An 18,286-nucleotide genomic window follows, 5' to 3' on the forward strand; every position below is an offset into this window, starting at 1 on the left:
GGACATTTACAGCAACCAAATACTCAAATCGCATGTCGTTCCCACCCCCCCCTTTTCAGAAACACTCACTGACCAGCGTAGTAAAGTACGGTCAAAGAACTCCCTTATCGTGTTGGAAGGCCATCAAAACCATACCCGGGCGTTATACGACACGTGTTTAGTTGACGATTCTCCTTGCAAACCAAACCCCACACGTGTAATGGAAAGCGGCATATCCAGGACTTTTAATTGTACCCGGCAGTTACTCGCCTATAAAAATACCCTGGGTAGCGTCTAAAACGGGCGGGGGTGCCCAGGCTACTTTCTCCCTCCCCCACCACCAGCACTTCGGTCTCAGCCGCCTCCATTCCCCAAGTAAAATCGGAGCCGACCTCATGAGTTTATTGCAATAACTACGTGTGCTTTATTAAACCACTTGGGGCGCGTGGTTGAGACTCATCGCTGCTTAAGAGAGACATGGATAACAGTAGCCATGAAAACTCACTGTTATTGACACGCCTTTTTTGTTTTAGAAGTGGAGATAAAATTCAAAAGTAGGGTTTGGCCCATAACACCGGGACAGTGGTGGTATGCTGTTTAGACAATATGAGATGATTAAGGAAAATAAGGTTGCACTGGGTAGGAGACGGTGCAGGCTTGTGGAGGACTCGTTGCAGAGATGGGAATTTGGAATGGTCTCCCAAGTATCCGGTGACCAAGGGGAACACCTACGACCATATGGTGGGATGATACTCTTTAATGCCTTTCGTCTGCTTTATAATATTGGGCTCACTGTGGTAATGCACTGCTGTAATGATTGGGCATCTGCATCAGGAACAGTGGCCATGTTTGACGTCGGGTCAAGGACGAGCTGACTGGTTGTGTGGTGTTTGCGGGGAGTAAAGGCAGTTGTGGATTTACAACGCTGATGGTAAATTTGGTGGTGAACGTTTTGCTACAGTCACTTTTCGGATGCAGGTTCTGGGGTCTGGCAACTCCATGGAGACCTCACTGTATCGAGGCTTTTCACTAGAGCCCTGACATTTGGATGTTTGAGAAATTTCTTGTTGATCTTGTTTTATTTGTGCGAGTTATCAGAGTAGTACAAACATAATTTTCAGCCCGTTTTGTCAAGGTTATATATGTGGCGATGGGCAAGCATATATAACCTTGTTGTGACAGCTCTCTCGCTGGTTCAGCAGTTCCACTGCTGGATAATTTGTTCTGCCTGAGGACGACCGCTTGTGTTGCGATCGAAACGTCGTGATATATTATTTTTATTTTGTTTTATTTTTCTACTTTACGTGACTTTACCGAAAGAACTAAAGAGTATGGATTCCTGCAGTCACGAAAGCTTCACATCAAGATTGAATCTGTATGGGTAGAGTAACATTGTCTTTTACAGCTGGTGCCTTGAGCCAATATAAATAGACTACTGAGCTGTGGCTGGATTTTGATATGACTTTTTTCCAAACCCCAAAGTTTCCTTCCGCCTTACGAAACATGGTACAGTACTTTACTTCCAAACGCAGTTGACCAACTATCCAAAGGGGGTCGACCCTCCTGAAGGAAACACCTTGATTGGTCGTCTGCTTGCTTTATTGCCATCTACTGGCCACCTGCAAAGCTGGTGGTCTCGGGCACAGAGGGAAATGTCTACTATCCCCACCCCCTCCTGCAAAGCACTGGATCTTCTTGGCGGCAGCACCCTCTGTTCTGATCCAACAAACACAAATGTGGGTCCAGTAGAGCTGTGGAGCTTGCTAGTGAACACTGCCCTTACTATTTATAGCCAGCGAGAGCTGCCAGATGGGAGGTGTCGTGTGCGGCAGTGTGTATCGCTGTTTGATTTTTAATGTGTATTTTTTAGTCATCTGCAAATTACAATGTTAGACTGCGTTGGCAGGAGTTCCTTTATCCATTAACATTGCCTTGAGGTTTTGGGCAATGGCTCTTATGTAGAGATTACAATCCATAGTTTAATCGAGGTATTGAGGGCCGAAATACAAAGCAACTGTTGGCAACGGCAAGCCCTCTTAACGATAATCAACTGCGGTTGGTTGCAAAAATTTCACAGTGATGTAGTGTTTTTCCCTATCTTGTGCTGCTTTGAATTATGCTGAATGGAAAATGTATCTTAAGGATTCCCCATTTCACTTAATTTTATCTGTTGGTGATTTTTTTTTGGTGACAATGCACTGATGTCTCCAAGACGTCAGCAGCATTAGGCAAATGGCCATCTCTTCTGGCCTATTTGTCATGACTGATGTGAATATATTGCATCAAAATGCCACCACATCTGAAGATGCTCTACAGAAACAGCATGCATATTGTATACAGTAATACCTCGATATGCGAATATTCGATGTATGAAGTTTGAGTAAAAACAGACTTTGCTTTATTATAATTTTATAGGAAATATGCATTTAAATAATAAATAAACACTGAAATCACGAAATAAATAATACATTTGCCGATCTCTGGTACTATGTAAATGAGAATAAGAATGTCTTAGATTTATTTTATTTATGTAAATTGTAATATAGTACAATGTAACTTATTTTAATTTTAAGTTGTTTTTGTTTACAATATGAATGGTAAGTTACGAAGTTTTTATCGTATGAAATAGTATGCTACGAAGGCTGGGAATTGCATCCTCATAGTACTAAAGGTATAAGTTATTAAATAAATGAAGTTTCAATATACGAACGAAGCTGTAGGAGGTATTATTTTACACCGAAATAGGCAAGTCATAGGCAGAGGAAAAAATTAAGGATTGGACTTGAACAGTGGCAGGGAGTCCAATGCACAGATGGCTGAGGAAAGGGGAGTTCCGGACTACGTAGGCAGCAAGATATTCATCTTGTCCAATTTATTTTAGCAACTGCACATGGATTAGTGACTTGCAGCTGCCCTTCATACAATGACAATTGTGAAAGCCCTATGTGTTTTGACCTACTTGTCGTCGTAAGAGCAGATGAAATCAACTTTAACCCCCCTTCTGGCAGCCTCGGCCACATTCATGTGCAGACATTGCGAAGCCCCCTGCATGATGCCTCTGGAATCAGGTGGTGTTTCTACTCTGCGTGGTGCAGTAACACCCCCCCCCCACTGCCTTATTTGCCTGGCAGGGGGGGGGGCCACGGCAACCTGTGCCATCACCATCTTCACCTCGTCCTGGTAACAGCTGCGTTTCCTAAGCGACGAGCGCAACAGCGGTTGCCTGTTTCCCAGTGACCGCCCATGACCCTCTCCTGGGTTTTGCGCAGCTGCATGTAGTCAACATCTCGGCGTGAGTGTCTGGGGTCTTAGCGTCTCTCCATGCATTTTCACTGTGTTCATCGCGGGTTTGACAACGTTCTGCATGGCTGGGGTGGTTATATGTTGACGTTTTGATGGAAAGTTTGTTCGTTAGGCTCTGCTGAGTTTGACGCTGAAGTATGACAGCTAAGGTTACGTGCTTGTGTTATCACGCATGTGCCTGACCTGGTGTGTGTTTGTGCATGCTGCTTAATTGCAGCTTGGGTTTTTTCGGCAGAATGCGCTGTTGTGCAACTGTGTGTGTCTGCATAATGTCTCTTTACGACCATAGCCCGGTTGTATAAACCAAATTAAGTGAAAAGTTCCCCCGACTACTATTTCAATCAGTGGCAATTTTACTTGAGGTGTTTTATGCTGCTGACTACAGGTGCATATGCGCTGGTGGTTTTAGTGTCGTGGTATATGTGTGTTATAGTTTGAGCGGTAGTGTAACGGTTAGCGCGTTGCGCTATAAACCAGCAACCCGAGTTTGATTCCCGCTCACGGCCAACGCCAGTGACAAATATCTGAACTGGTCCCCGGCCTCCCCTACGGCCGCTCAGCCTCAACTGAGTACCTAGTGCGGTGTGTAAACATCGCCACTGGGGAGACAAAGGTGGTCGGGCGTGGTTCTGGCCACCCTCTACTCCCTTGTTTGCCATGACGGCCTTCATAGGTGGTCGCTAACAGCACTTTCCTCAAGTCTGTTAAAGACTATATAGGGCATATTTGACTAGCTTGAGTGTACTGGCGCTTGCATGTGTTCTGTGCAAGTGTATGAATATTGCTGTACAATGTGAGTTTGTGACCTCGTGAAAATGTATGCATGGCTTCTCTCCAGCTGTTTCTGACTCCAAGCTGTGTGCTCAAGTTTGTTTTCATATCATTCAGTCTTTCCAATCAGGATTCCGATTGATTCGTTTTAATAAAATTAGATGGCATTTGGTGTGTCATCCCTTTTTGCAGCATGGATAATGGGTGAACTCTTACTGGTGTGAAAGTAAACTGTTAAATGATGCGGTTGAGCGAATGTTAGACATGTAACACCCTTCCATTTGATGCATTTTCAAGATTCTCAATGACAGTTTCATTTATACCTGTTTATTGTACTTGTTTGTTCCGTTTGACTTACAGTAGAAATTTTTACGAATTTTTGCACAATTATTAATATTCGCTGGTCATGTGCACATTTCGATGCACGTGTTGTGATCCCAAGGATTGATTTCATTTGAGGTGGTGAGTTATTAGAAGCCTAACAGGTATGGGAATACAATAGTACCTCAACGTTTTTTAATCCGTTGCACAAAAACTACTGTTAACCGAAATAATTGTTAATCGAATTCACTTATAAGTTTAAAAATAAGTAAAAATCACAGTCTGCAAGAGAGCTGTTTCCACTGCCAAAACAGAAACCATAATGTAAACAAAGCCAGTCGTCTAAACGCTCATAAATGGGCATTGCTGATTGGCCGAGGGCATGGCTCGGCCCCACTTGCGAGCGCTCGGATTGGACGAAATTGGCGCCCGCGTGCATAACGTAAACATGACCGTAAAGTATATTTTTTTACGTTAGTCAACCATGGGTTCCTCTGGAAGGCGAAACGTTAACCGAAAAACCATTAACCGATCGAACTGTTAACCGAGTGACTACTATACATCGCTATCGATATTGGACTTGCTTGGGTCGCTGCCATTTCACTGCGGCTCTTTGAGCACTGCCCCAGTCTATCTTCTCGGAGTCTTGCTTTGTCTGCTTGATTTTCCAGGCGCCGTACCTCCCACCAACTCGCCCTCATCACAACTTCTCGCATCCACCTGAACCCTCCACATGCTTCCGTTGTAGGTGTTGCCCACGCTGTTGAGCATTAAGAGGCCAAGCCAGACAAATGTTGGGTGCGCAAAACATGCTATTTTTTTTACAAACTAATTGTTTTCCCACCATCACTTATTCTATGTTCTTTGCACCATGCCTCCGATCATGCCGCATCTTCATTCGGACCACTAGCATCTCACTTCATCCCGGCGCTGTTCCGGTGGAGGGTAGCGGCAAGGCTTGCGGGGACACCAAACGTCCTTGAGGCCTGGGTTGAGCGGTCAACGAGGAGGCATGAGTAGTGCAGCAGGTGCGGTGGATCCTTGTGGCGCTAGCCGCTTGTAGCATTTACCAATCTCGTTGATTAGTCTATCGCTTGTTGGTTGGAATCTGACAAAAACAACTCGTGACGACAAAGACTGGTTTGGAAAAAAATTCAGATTAAGTGTTAAGGTAGATGTTTTATGCAAGAGTAGTGTCCATTTTGCTATATGGGTCAGAAATGTATATTTCAACAAAGCAACTGTACAATACAGTTGCTTTGATGTGGAGGATGCCTAAATTGTCATGGAGTAACGTTGTAAACAACATGGAAGTGTTTTTATGGAACGTGGCAAGAAACTGTTGCAGATATAATCAGGATAAGGAGGCTGTGATGGGTGGGGCACTTGTGCAGGGTGGAGAAGGCAAGTTACTGAGACTGGCATGGCAGTGGCACCCAGAGGCCACTGACCAAGGGGAAGACCTTAAGTCTGATGTTGGAATATGGTAAGAGCAGACGTTGAAGGTCAGATGTACTACAAATATGACATCTGGCAGAACAAAGAAAGTGATGTGTGGTGACACCTTTACGTGACCTTGGCAAAGACAGTTTATGGTGAGGGCTTTGGTGTTGCAGAAAACCTTAGGACTTTAGAAGTGTGCAGCAGCTAATGTGTGTCTGGAGACTCGCATTGATGTCTGTTTTAAGTTTGGTTTGGTCTTCAGGTGGCGATATTGCCATTCGTCCGAATGATTTTCTTGGAAAAAACTTGACTTGCACTGGCATGCATAAAAGTTAAATGACTCGCATTAGTAGCCAATAAAAAAAATCACCTGCTGTATTTTTAACACAATTTTTTTGTCCTGGACGGTATTATTAAACACGGGGTTGTGTCTTTATTAGATAGATCGTAATGAAGTGCTCCATTAAAGTTCCCAACGGTGATAATGCTGGAGAGGAGAGGTTATTGACCTTCAAAGATATTATAAATAATGTCCAGACATCAGTCCACTGCTGAATGAAGGTATTCTCATGCCATGTTCGTCATGAAAATAACTCGCCACATATACATTTTTCTCGCTGGTCCGGGTAGGTTTCTAAAGCGGGGACAGCTACGGATATCACTTGCCACTGATGTTTGCCGTGGCCGAAAAATCAACTCATCTCGCCGGATTCATAGAGCAGTGCACTTACCTTCACATTGGATGTTGAGGACAAGTTTTAACTGCACACACAAGTATAATTTGTGCTGTTCACAAATGTAAGCACCCGTAACAAAAAAAGTGTATATATATTAAAGAGGCTGTGTTGGCAGTTGTGCACAGGCTCAAATAAAACAAACTGGCACATTCATCATTCTGAAGGGTCACTGCACAAAGCATTGGTGTATTATGTTTTCCTGTCAAAGGGCAGTGATGAATGTGGTGATATTTTTTATTCTACTTAAACACACCTATCCTGTACATACATCTCATGGGAAGAAGAGCACTCAGTATGGTATTTGCTAAATTTGAAATGCTACGGGTTTGCTCTACAAATGTAATTACTTGAAATATGTGCAGTATCTTGTTTGAGCCAGAAGACACTTTTGCTGAACCTAATTGTAAATATAATTGGCTTTGGGCTGTAATGTTGGCACGTAATTACCTACTCGTTCAATTAACATCACAGAGGATGAAACATAAAAAAACGTGGTACTTATATTGTAGATTTGTACGTAAAATTTGCGTCACTTGGAGGTTAGCGCTGAGCTACCACCGCCAGAATTGTGGATTCAATACAGGAGGCTGTTCTCCAGTTTAGCTAGTTGATAGTCCGGTCATTGGAACAAAAACAAATCACACTTAATGTATTTTTTTCAATTTGCCAATCATTCCAGTTGTGAGAATTAAAATATATTGGATTGTCTGCCATTTCTTTCTCTTGTTAGGTGTGTGGGAAAGTGCACCCTCTAGTGTATGCCTAAAAAAAGGTCACTCGAAGAGATCTCGAAAGCAATTCTGCAGTGTCTTTTTCTGCTGGTCATTCTCTGAGCGTGGAGCAAAGTGAAAAGTATTTATACATACACTTTATCTCATGACACCGATAGGACGAATAAAAATAAAACTTCAAAAAAGACAAACATCTAAACTGGGTCAATTTCAACTCTCTCCTGCTCAGCAGAGCTTGTGGCAGTGCTGCTCACCTCGCGTCAGACGGTGCCTTTGGGAGCCTGCTTTTCCGTGTCCGGATCACGGCGTGCACTTGCTTGTACTGTAACCCACCACTGGTGCCTGCGTGTCGCATGCAGCAGTGACGGCCGGAGCCAGCGACCCTGAGCGAGGCCGCGACCCGGGGGTCGGGCGTGGCGATGCCAAGGCGCCGTCTGGAGTCCCAGACAAGCAGCCGAGAGCGGCGCTGGCAGGGGGTGGCGAAGGGACAGGAGGAGGGCAGCGTGACTGGGCGCCGTCCGACTCCGCTGCTCCACTGCCTGCTGCAGCGGCGGCGCAAGAACGCGGAGCGGACCGTGGCGTGACACTGGTGCCACAGGCCCGGGACGCTGTTGGGCAGGCCGCGGGCAGCGACGAAGAACGGCGAGGGGCGTGCGGTGAAGCCGGAGTGGCCAGGCTCCCTATTCACCAAGGTGCGCCAGCGTTCCTGTCACTCGTTTGCAGAGCACACAGGGGTTAATGATTGCTCGCGTACTGGAATGGTGGTTTGGCTGGTGCACCCATTGTAGTTTGTCTCGCGTGTTTGCTATGTTTTTGTATATGTGCGTGTATGTAAATGGGAAGTGTGCTCTCTGGTGTGCCTTTGTGTGTGTGTGTCAGTGCGTATGCTTGCATGTGAACGTTATGATTTGTGTTGAATTTTTTTAAAGATTGTTTATTCAAATTGCAGCATTGAATGTAATGAGGCAAAGGGTATGTTTGGTGTAAACATTAATAGCCAAGTTCTGCGAATGCATTCGTGCGTGTTTGTAAGGGCAATTGTATCTGCGTGTCCGAGTGTATGCATATGTGTGTTTGCGTATTTTTGTGGGTCTATTTTCATGCTTGTCCTCTGCGCATGCATGCCTGCTCATATGCTTGTGTGTACATACGTTTGTACATTTCTTCGTGTGCTTTTCCTTCCATACGGATGCTTGGGTGTGCATTTGTGCAGGAATAGCGATGGCTCCAATCCGAGACGCAGGATCCCATTCGTCAACCCAGGCTGGTAAGTCTTCGCTCTGCCATTCTACACTCCGCTTTAATTACCTCCCTCTGTCTTCCACTGCGCCTTTATTTATTTGTGTCCTGCACTCTTACTGTAACCTCCCCCATCCCCCCCCTTGTTAGAAGTGGTTCTCACGGATTAACCAGCCAGACACCAGACAACAACACAAGGCAAATTTTCACACGACTCGACAGCAATGACCTATTTGCTCAAGGGATAATGCACAAGCCGCTGCCGCCATTAAAGGCGACGAAGCGGTTTGCATCGACGCTCTTGCTCAGACGTCTCGTCGTCTCTCGCCCCCCACCCCGCATCGCCCCCAGACACGCGCCGTCATGACGTGCGTTTGTCGAGCTGTAAAAATACAAGTGCAGTCACGCGTAAGGGTTGTAAAGAAAGGAAAACGGGATAGGGAGGGAGGGAGGGATTGAAGGTTTGAATGAAGTGAGGGCGAGTGTTTTTGTACTCCACCTCGCTGTACCCGCCTCTCCGTCACAACGCCTTGGGTTTTCCACTGTTGGATGTCCGTTGAAATATTCGTGTAAATGTGCACACATTTGTATACGTGGGTGCATGCGTGTGTATAAATATTGTTATGTGGATGGGTCAATTTATTGATGAAGATCGATTCTTCTTCAGCTCATGATACATGAGTATAATCAGTTATGTAAGAATTGATCTTTTAAAATCTATACACGTATACAATTGGTGATCGTTACCTCTCCAGGTTCTAGAAGAGCATTCAAATCAAATGGATTGCTGTATCCCAATACTTGGTAGAGACTGTTAATTGCATTGCAAGGGCTGCAAATTGCCCGAACCCATATTGGTTACAAACTGGCATTTATGCAATCCAATTTTCATTTACACAAAATACGCGTTAGACCTGTGCTTCAAAAGATGTTCAAGGCCGAAAGACTCATCCTGGCTCTCTGTACCTGGAGACGTATGCACGTGAGTGGAAACCTCGACTTTGGCCTTGTTCGTGCGGTGCATCGCCCCCATGTGTCTTATTAAAGTGAAACCACTCCTACCCATTTACATGAAGATGCAATCCAAAATAACCAGCAGCACTTGTGGACACACAATGCACCCTTAAATCTTCATTCACGAGACGATAGACTTGACTTTGACATTTGGCCATGCGGTTATGCTGCGATAGTGCTATCCACTGCATTAACATTAAAATGTGCAAGAGTGACGTTGCTCGATCCTACAATTAAGCACCTGTCTGTAACTTTAAAGGATTTTTTTCTCCTTCACGAAGCTTCAAACTTGCCAGACAGCCAGGAACTTTGCCACACCGTCTTCGTCTGCAGTGCTCGGTGCTGTCATCCATTTAGTCTGGTCAGAGGGAAATCAATTCCCCTCCTCTCCCGTACGTGCATCACAGTCCGCACCTGTCTGCTTTTACACTCTGGGCTAACCCAGATGCCCCATGGGGCCTCGTTGGCCACGCATTGACCTTGTGCAGAGCCCCCATGCACGGCAAGGCTGCGGGTGGAAGCCTGGTTGGCAGGCGGCGGTGGGGTAGAAGCGCGGACCACAATGGGTGTCGTGTGATAGAAGTCGAGCACAAGGGTTAGGTTCACACATTACCGAGGTGTGTATCAGCAAGTTGAGAGCTTGCTTTGGGTTGTGTATTCCTTGAAATACCAGTTGCCTTCCTCACTCGCGCACGCACATGTGAGACTGGCATCCATCTCTGAATCAGAGGCTCCATGGTGTGAGGTGCATTCTCCATCCTCACCGCTGCCTCTTGCGAGCTCACCCCCCCCTCTTAAACATTACCACACACCAATATGATTGCTCAGTCTTAACGTCGGCACTGTTACTGCCACAAACAATACAAAAACATGATAGTAGTGCAAAGTACAAGAAAGGAAACATACAATTAAACCATCTCCATCCTATCAGGCAAACACCACTGAGGTATTAACTTATTTTTCAAAAGTGACCTGGTCACCAAATTATAGCTCAACAAAGTGGCTTATCATTTGGACATTTATAGCAGCAAATTTATCTAAATGATCTCAATGCGTGTTTCTAAATGTGGAGGGAAAAACCGGAGGACCTGTTGAAAAATAAAATCCATGCGACCACGGGGAGAACATGCAAATTCCAAATATACAGGCGTCAGGGACCGAACCCTTGATCTCCTGCATACCAGGCAAGGATTCATTTCTGGCTACAAACGGGTGCCGTCTGCAGGAAAGTCGACGATGACGACTCTACAAAGACATTGTAAGGCCATCCTGAGCTTTTTGCTTCGCCCCCAAAATCCCAAATGTGAAATCGTGCACATCAAAAATGTCCACAGTTATGTTGCGTGTACAAATCGTTTGTACCAATAGCGGTTTACTGATACAGAGCATGATGAGCATTATAGCCACGAGAGGTTATGCCACAGGTTTCACCTGCACACTACCCCACTTTGGTAAAAGCAGCAAGATTTGAAAAGTGTTGAAATCAAGGACGCGATGAGCTATTGCAACTGTCTAAATAGAGCCAAAAACCAGGAGAATTCATCCCTGGTTTAACCTGAGAATCTCAAGAATGTGCCAATGAGGCCGTGAGTAAATGACAGGCGCCAGTGAGGTTCTGCGCTGGTGGTAGTTACGTGGAACCCTTGACTAGGCCATTTATGTTGCACGAGACACCACCAGGCCAAGGCCTCCCCAATGCTGTCATAATAGTGACTGGGGAAGGTGAATGATGTTGTAAAGCCGCCTCATGGCTTATGTAGTGACATCACTGTTATGACGGCACACATTATACATTGCCATTGTATTTACATCAGTGCAGTGCTATGGTGAAGCACCTGATTACATTTTTTACAGTTTTTTTTTCTTATCATTAACGAACGATCAAACTCGTGATGGACAGCCTGGGACGTAGACTTGAGTGCATAGGTACAAAGTGAGATGGGTTTTTTTCCTCATTGCATCATTAAAGGACGCAGGGCAACATTTAGCTGTGAACACCAAAATGGACTGCTGGGAGGTTTGAGCCGGTGGTGACATCACACTGGTGGGCAGGGTGTGGTGATTTGGCTTTCATCGAGGTTCACAGTGGCCGTTCTGGGGGCATCAGGGCATTTGTAGTGGTTTCCGTGCTTCCTCTAACTTTGCCGTCCATTCAAACCCTCGCACCTTATCACCACTCACTGGGGTTGCGCTCCTGTCTACGGACGTTCTGGTTGCCACAGCAACGGCATTCGTGGTGGCTGCAGTGTCTCGCTTGCTGGCGGCTGGAACACGGCTGGGTGGGAGAAGTCAAGGTGTGACTTTAGGGCAGCATCTTTGCTGCCAGATTCTCTGCATCCTTGCTGCCCTGGCACCCGTAGGTGTTGTCTTAGGCAGCATTCTGCCTGCCATATCCTGGTGGGGTAAAAACAGGGAATGAGGTGTGAGGGTGGCATCGACGGCAGCCAGGTGGCCTGTCGGGACCCCACCCACAAACCCCCCACTGGCTTTCCTTTAAAAGGGTTTATTTTAGAGCTGGGCTCTGGGCCAGGCTGCTGAGGCAGTCAGCCTTCATCCCACAGAAAGAAAAAAAACACCAAATCGAAGCTGTTTTATTCCCTTTAAAAAAAAAGTTTGCAAATAGAATTTTACAAAGTGATCATTTTTGCGAGCAGGTGCCCATTTGGGTAAAAACAATGTCAAATACTAGCGATGCCCAGTGCTGGATGATTTTTGGTGCCGTCCTAATTTTCCTCGCGATAGCGGTGGATGAAGACATCATGGTGCATGTAGCCGTGCCCGTCACATGATGACGCAGACATCGTGACAACAGCGTGGATGCGGGGGGCCATACAGGGGGGGGGCCCCCTTCATGGCCTTGCCCTGCCGTGGAGGCCCTTTCCGTCTGCTCCTCTTAATTAGCTCGCCACCGTGTTAATTATTTCATGAGCCACACACACACGGCGTGTTGGCACGCGGGTCTTCCAGCCCGTGCGTGTCTTCGTACGTGTGTGCTCGTTGGCCTGCTTGCCGATTTGTGCATGTGTCTATGCGCGTGTGCGCGCGCCCTTGTATGCCTGTGTGTGTGTGCGCGCACGCACGCGTGTGTATCCATGTGTGTATCAATGCGTGTGTCTGTTTGTGCGTATGTGAGTTGTCTCTGCCTGCTTGTTTCAGCGTGCATGGCAGATTGGCAAAGGGGGGGGGGAGGGGGTGAAGTGGGGCAGGCGAGGGGTGGGGTTGGGGCGCCGAGCACGAGTTGGCATTGCTGCCAGTCCATCGTGACTGCCAACGCTCCCAGCGCGTGCTCCTGCATTTTTAAAAGCTGCTGCTGCTGCCACCCCGTGCCTGCCAAACCTTGCCGCCCCGGCCCCCCCCATGCCCCCCCCCGCTCACGCTGGGCGTCCCCACCCTCCAACCCCGCGATTACTTCCCAAGCTGCTCTAGTTGCGATCGAGCTGGCGGCGGAATGTACAGTGTGCTTTCTGCCGTCAGCGGGCTCTCGGCCGGGACGCGGCCGTGACTGTGTACGGGCCCCGGCAGCTGACGGGAGACGCTAATATCCTTGGCCGCCTTTCAAAAGGGAACGAACGCTCCCTGCTAAACGGCCTGGGACTGGAGGGGCGAGGGCGCCGGCGGGTGTGTGTCCGCCCGTCCGCTCGTGTGCGTGCGTGCGTCTCGCCTTTACGTCTGCTTCCATGCTTGTTGTTTCACGGAATTGGGCAGCGAGCAGGGGTGGGGGGGGGCGGCCGCGGTTGTTTGTGATGTTTTCCATTATTTTGGATTTATTTTCTTGGCCCTGTTTTTGTTTCTTGTTTACGTTTTATTTCATCCAAGCAGGGTAGAGGAAGCGGTTTTTTTTAGGTAGAGTCTGAGCCTGCTGCCAAGCGCTGTGGTTTGGCCGGGTTAGGAAGGCCCCGTCAAGGGGAATAGGAGCTCTGTTTTCCACGAGAGGTAGAGTAGACCGGGGGCGGAGAGGAGGGGGCGCTGTCGCAGCAGCTAGCGCCGCGGTGTAGGCTTGCGCCCGGCGGCACGTAACCGTGCTGGTGAGCGTACGCCATGCTCCCCGACTCGCCCTGGTTTTATACAGACTCGCTCGCCGTCCCTTTTGCAGTGCGCCGCCATCCTCTTTTCCCGTTCACGATTGCTCCCTCCCTGCCTGCACGCGGATTCGGGCGACTCTTTGGCAAGCCGTCAGCACGGCAGAGCGCAGGGACGGGGCATGCTGCATGTGTGTGTCTGTGCGCGTGCGTGTACGTGCGTGTACGTGCGCGTGCGGTTTCGCACTCGACGTGGCTGCTTTGCTTGGTGCCGTCTGCATGCAAGCTGCGTGCGGCCATGTTGGATCGCGCCAGCTCCGGGTGACGGGATTTTGGCCGCCCGGTTTGGGGGACTGCGACCCCCACCGCATTCATAAATGCACCTCCCCAATAAAGTGGGAGGATAAAAAAGGGGAGTGGGGGGGAGGGGGGGGGGAGAGGCGGCTGGCACGGGACACCCAGGATCTGTAGGCCCCGTCCTGGCACAGGATCTTCTGGAAGAATCGCGGTATGTGTGGACTCGCGTCTGCGCGCTGGCTCTCCTCCTGCCCGGCCATTTTTCCCTCTTTCTCTTCGCGTCTCCGTGTCCGATTCGAACTGCGCCGCTCTCTTATCCGGTTGCTTGCTCACCCGGCTGCTCGCCCGCTTCGCCCTTCTTATGTACGTGCCGGAGTTTATGGAGAGGCATTTAATATTTTCTTGCAATTTTTTTAATGTTTTATTTTCTTTAGTTTGATGTCGTCGTGTTTTTATTTGTCGTGTGCCGGATTCCGGCCGTGGATCATGTCGCCGAGCCGCAAAGCGATCGCTCTCACAGTTAAGATGGCCGCTGTGTTCTTGCACAGCCGCTCTCCTTGTTGCGGCACTATGTCCGCTACACTAATTTTTTATTTAAGTCAAGAAAAGTACATAGAGGATTATGGAATTATTATTGTTTTCATTATTTTTCTGGTGGTAATTGTTTTTTTTTTGTGGCACTAAGCCGGATACGTACGGTGGTTGCGTAACGTGTGCCGCACGTTGTTTCGGAGACGGGGTGGTATGGGTACGCTCCTGGTGGCGAGGTCCACACTGCGTTCAGCCACAATTGCCTTGCTTGGCTATGACGCTACCAAATCCTGATTTTACCGAAAATTGAAATTTAACAGACCCGCGAACAGAAGTGAGTTTATGCTGGATTGGGTGGGAGGATATGTCTCGTGTTTGAAAGAAGTACGGCAAGGCCCTGGCTAAATCGACTCATTCAGGCCATGATAGTGAGGGAGCATTTCGTTTAGTCAACACGAGAAATAAAAACAATTGAGCTTGGGCGTTGTTCGGTACCCATGGAGGGCCGGCGAAAGTGGCGCTCATCAGTCCCAGCAGCCCTGACCTGGCTCCGCCTCTCACCATGAGCAGCGTGAGCTCGAGATGGCGCTGGCTGCCTTTTTCCAGTCGCCGTAGCTAACACAGCGGTGCCTGTTCCCTCTCTCTGTCGCCCCCCACCCCTCCTGCATGGTGCACGCTGCAGGGCTGAGCCAGGGTAGCGGCGGCTCCCAGCGCGAGGGCTCGCCCCCGTGGGGGTCCCCGTCCTCCCTGTCATCCCAGGGGGAGGGGGAGCCCAGCCTGCGCGCCGTCTGGGAGTCTGTGATCGTGGACGGCTCGGACCGTGAGGCCTGGCCGGCCCTCTCTCCCCAAGACGCGACGGCAACCGGAGACGGCAAGCGGCAGCCGGTTCCGGCCGACACCACAACAGCTCTTGCCACGACGTCCACAGCATCGGCGACAGTGACCTCGGAGCGCGTCGCCATGGAGGGGCGCAGTGACACGGGCCACTGGGATGCATGGGATTCCGCCGATGCCGGTCCCTCCGACCCTGCCATGTGGACGGCCCCCACTGGGTTCAGTAGTCGCCACGGCTACAGCCTCAATGGACGCAATGAGCACCGAGAGAAGGGCCGGCCAGACGGGCCTGGGCGGCTCTTCTCTAGCGATGCGTGGGAAAGGCCACAGGCTCGCGGCTTGGACGGCGTCGAGGGGCCTGGTCCATCGTCCTGGCGCCCGGGCAGTGAGGCCGAGCTGAGCTCAGGCTGGGGGGCAACAGAAGCCAGCTCCGCCACCACCCCCTGGAGTCAGCAGCAGCAGCAACAGCCATTTAGCGCGACTGGACAGGGAGATGGCAGCGATGAAGACGACGACGACGACGATGATAATGGCAACGTGAAGCCAGAGGGGGAAGGGACGCAGGTAAAAGCGGAGGGCACGGCTGCCGCATGGCCCGGTCAGGGCTGGGCTTCAGAGCCGGGCCCGGCCGGTACCGTGCAGGGCAAAGAACCCGGCGAGGAAGTGGGGTCGGTGACGGCGGCGGAACAACCCTCCGATGCGCTGGTGCCCTCCCGGGACTATGACCCCCGCGTGCTCTCTAACCTGGGCTGGGGTCAGACCCCCGTGAAGCAGAACGCTGCCTGGGAAGCCGAGGAGCTGCAGAGGAGCCAACAGGACGCAGGCGGCTGGAAAAGCCCGGATGAGGGCCCGTCAGGCACTCTGGGCCATGCTGGTGGAACCGGGGGTGGTTGGGATGAGGGAGGCGGGAGCGGAAGGGGGGGCCCTGCCTGGGAGGAGAGCAATTGGCGGGGTGAGCGAGGTGAACGGGGTGGATGGACAGGAGGAAATGGCGGTGGTGGCCGTGGTGGCGGTGGTGGCGGTGGTGGCTACCCAGGTGCGATTAGTGGTGGTAGTAGCCGTGACAGCCCTAGTTGGGACTCGGAGTCTAAGACAGTCGCGGCGAGTGTCTACGGAGCCAGAGGTCGGCAGCAGCGACCTGGCTGGGGTGCATCTGGTCCCACTTCCACTCCCTCTGGGAACTGGACTCAGGACTGGGAGAACCGGCAAAGTGGCGGCGGCGGTGGTGGTGGTGGTGGCGGCGGCGGCGGTGGCGGCGGCGGCGTTTGGGATGGAGGGGAAGACCGCGAGGTCCTGGGTGGCGGTGGAGGTGTCATCCCCAGCGGCGTGGGTATGGGGAACAGTCCCTCGGGCCAGGGCTGGGGGGAGGTGGAGGGGGGCACTTGGAGGCCCCCCGGCAGCTGGGAGGAGTCACCGGCAGATTCTCTACGACGCCGGCCTGCGGTGGACGACGGGACGTCTGCCTGGGGTGACCCAGACGCCTACAACTATAAGCCGGTTAACATGTGGGGAGGCCGTGGGGAGGCCGGGCTGCCGGGTGGTGCCAAGCAGGACCAACAGCGGCGCTCGCCTATTCCTGGCGCAGGTAATAGCCCACACTGCACGCCACCGCCTTCCTGTGTCGCAAAGTTGGACTAAAATGAAGAGTGAAGGAAAATGGAAGGGGCTAAGTCATGGTGCCAGGTCATTGTTACCATTCGGCTTGGGCTAATAACGATAGTGCAAATGGTTAAACAGCGAATCTGATTGGCCAATTTTTGATCTTTATAAAGAAAGGGTTGACTGCTTTATTGGGGCTAATATTTGGATGGTTGTGGGTTTGGTTGCCACTAACAATGGCATGATAATTTTTTGTTTTTTTGGTTTGAAACCGAACCCATACCAAAGCAGAGCCGTGTGAGCGGTTACACACCGCCACGTAAAAGGCGTGCGAGTTAACTCGAGTTCTCTACTAAGACCATGAGGTGGTGGTTATCCACTGCAGTTTGCACTTCAATGCCCCGAGCATCCTGATACCTCATTTCTGGGTGACATTTGTGATGCACACTTCTTGGGTACCATGACAGAAAATGTTAAATATTTCCGACAACATAACCAGGGTCATTGTTTTGTCTGATGCATTTTATAGAACTCATCAGCAAGGCAGTCTTGAAATGCTCATATGAAGAACAATGTGGACGATGTAACCTGGGACACATTTTATAGAATGCAGAAATAACTGGGAAAAGAGCACTTCGAGAGAAGCGTGTTGTGCCGTGGGGGGGGGGGGGTGAGAGAACGCCAGATGCCTTGTCTCTGGAATGAAGCCATAATTCTTAATTTGTGCATGCCCACTCCATAGCCTAGAACCTGTTGTCCTGAAGCTGAGTCTCAATCGAGATTCCGATCGCGAAACCCCCTCTCTGTGGCCCTGAGTCTCAAAACATTGAGCCTCAAGCCTGCTCCACTAATTTTGAAGATTTTTATAAGTGAATGCACATTTTGGGAGTTTCAACTTACAATGTTACATGGTTTATGTTATCGGTGATGGGGTGCGACTTAAACAAAAATCTTTCAATTTTTCTCTTCCAGGACCCAGGATGCGACGTGATGGTTGGGAAGGCCCAGGGGGTGGCCCCCGCCCCGGAGGTACCGGGGGGCCGCGAGGCTCGAGCTGGGACGAAGACGAGGCCGAGATCGGCATGTGGGGAGGCGGCAGTGATGGCGGTGGCCACGACCCGGGGTTCCACTACCAGGGCTCGTCGGGGTGGGGTGGCCGCAGAGCTCCTCCACACCGGGTAACCACCTCGAGCACATGTGCAGCTCGCACGTGTTGTTGATGACGCCGTGTCACCATTATTATAACCACACTATAACACGTAAACTATGCCGTGAAACGCGTTAACCATTCCGTATAACGCGCTTCAACCACTCGCCAAAAGACGTGTTAATCACAGCATAGCATACATCAACCACTCACTGGACCACATTTTAACCTCGCAGCACACATTAATCGCATGATTTAATGCATGTTAACCACACGGTGTAAGACACATTAACCAAACTGTCTTAACCACAATGTGTAATT

The 18,286-nt window shown here is 49.8% G+C and overlaps 1 protein-coding gene across 1 annotated transcript in view; it reads left to right on the forward strand.

Moving 5' to 3' along the window:
* LOC144932338 (trinucleotide repeat-containing gene 6C protein-like) overlaps nucleotides 1-18,286 on the forward strand; it is a 51,111-nt gene that overhangs the window by 20,201 nt on the left and 12,624 nt on the right. Inside the window, exons 4-7 of the mRNA XM_078856278.1 lie at nucleotides 7,645-7,977; nucleotides 8,499-8,552; nucleotides 15,068-16,804; nucleotides 17,791-17,996. Of these exons, the coding sequence (XP_078712404.1) occupies nucleotides 7,645-7,977; nucleotides 8,499-8,552; nucleotides 15,068-16,804; nucleotides 17,791-17,996 (2,330 nt within the window). The remainder of the gene's footprint in view (nucleotides 1-7,644; nucleotides 7,978-8,498; nucleotides 8,553-15,067; nucleotides 16,805-17,790; nucleotides 17,997-18,286) is intronic.

Source organism: Lampetra fluviatilis, chromosome 5, assembly GCF_964198595.1.
Source record: "Lampetra fluviatilis chromosome 5, kcLamFluv1.1, whole genome shotgun sequence".
Lineage (NCBI taxonomy): Eukaryota > Metazoa > Chordata > Hyperoartia > Petromyzontiformes > Petromyzontidae > Lampetra > Lampetra fluviatilis.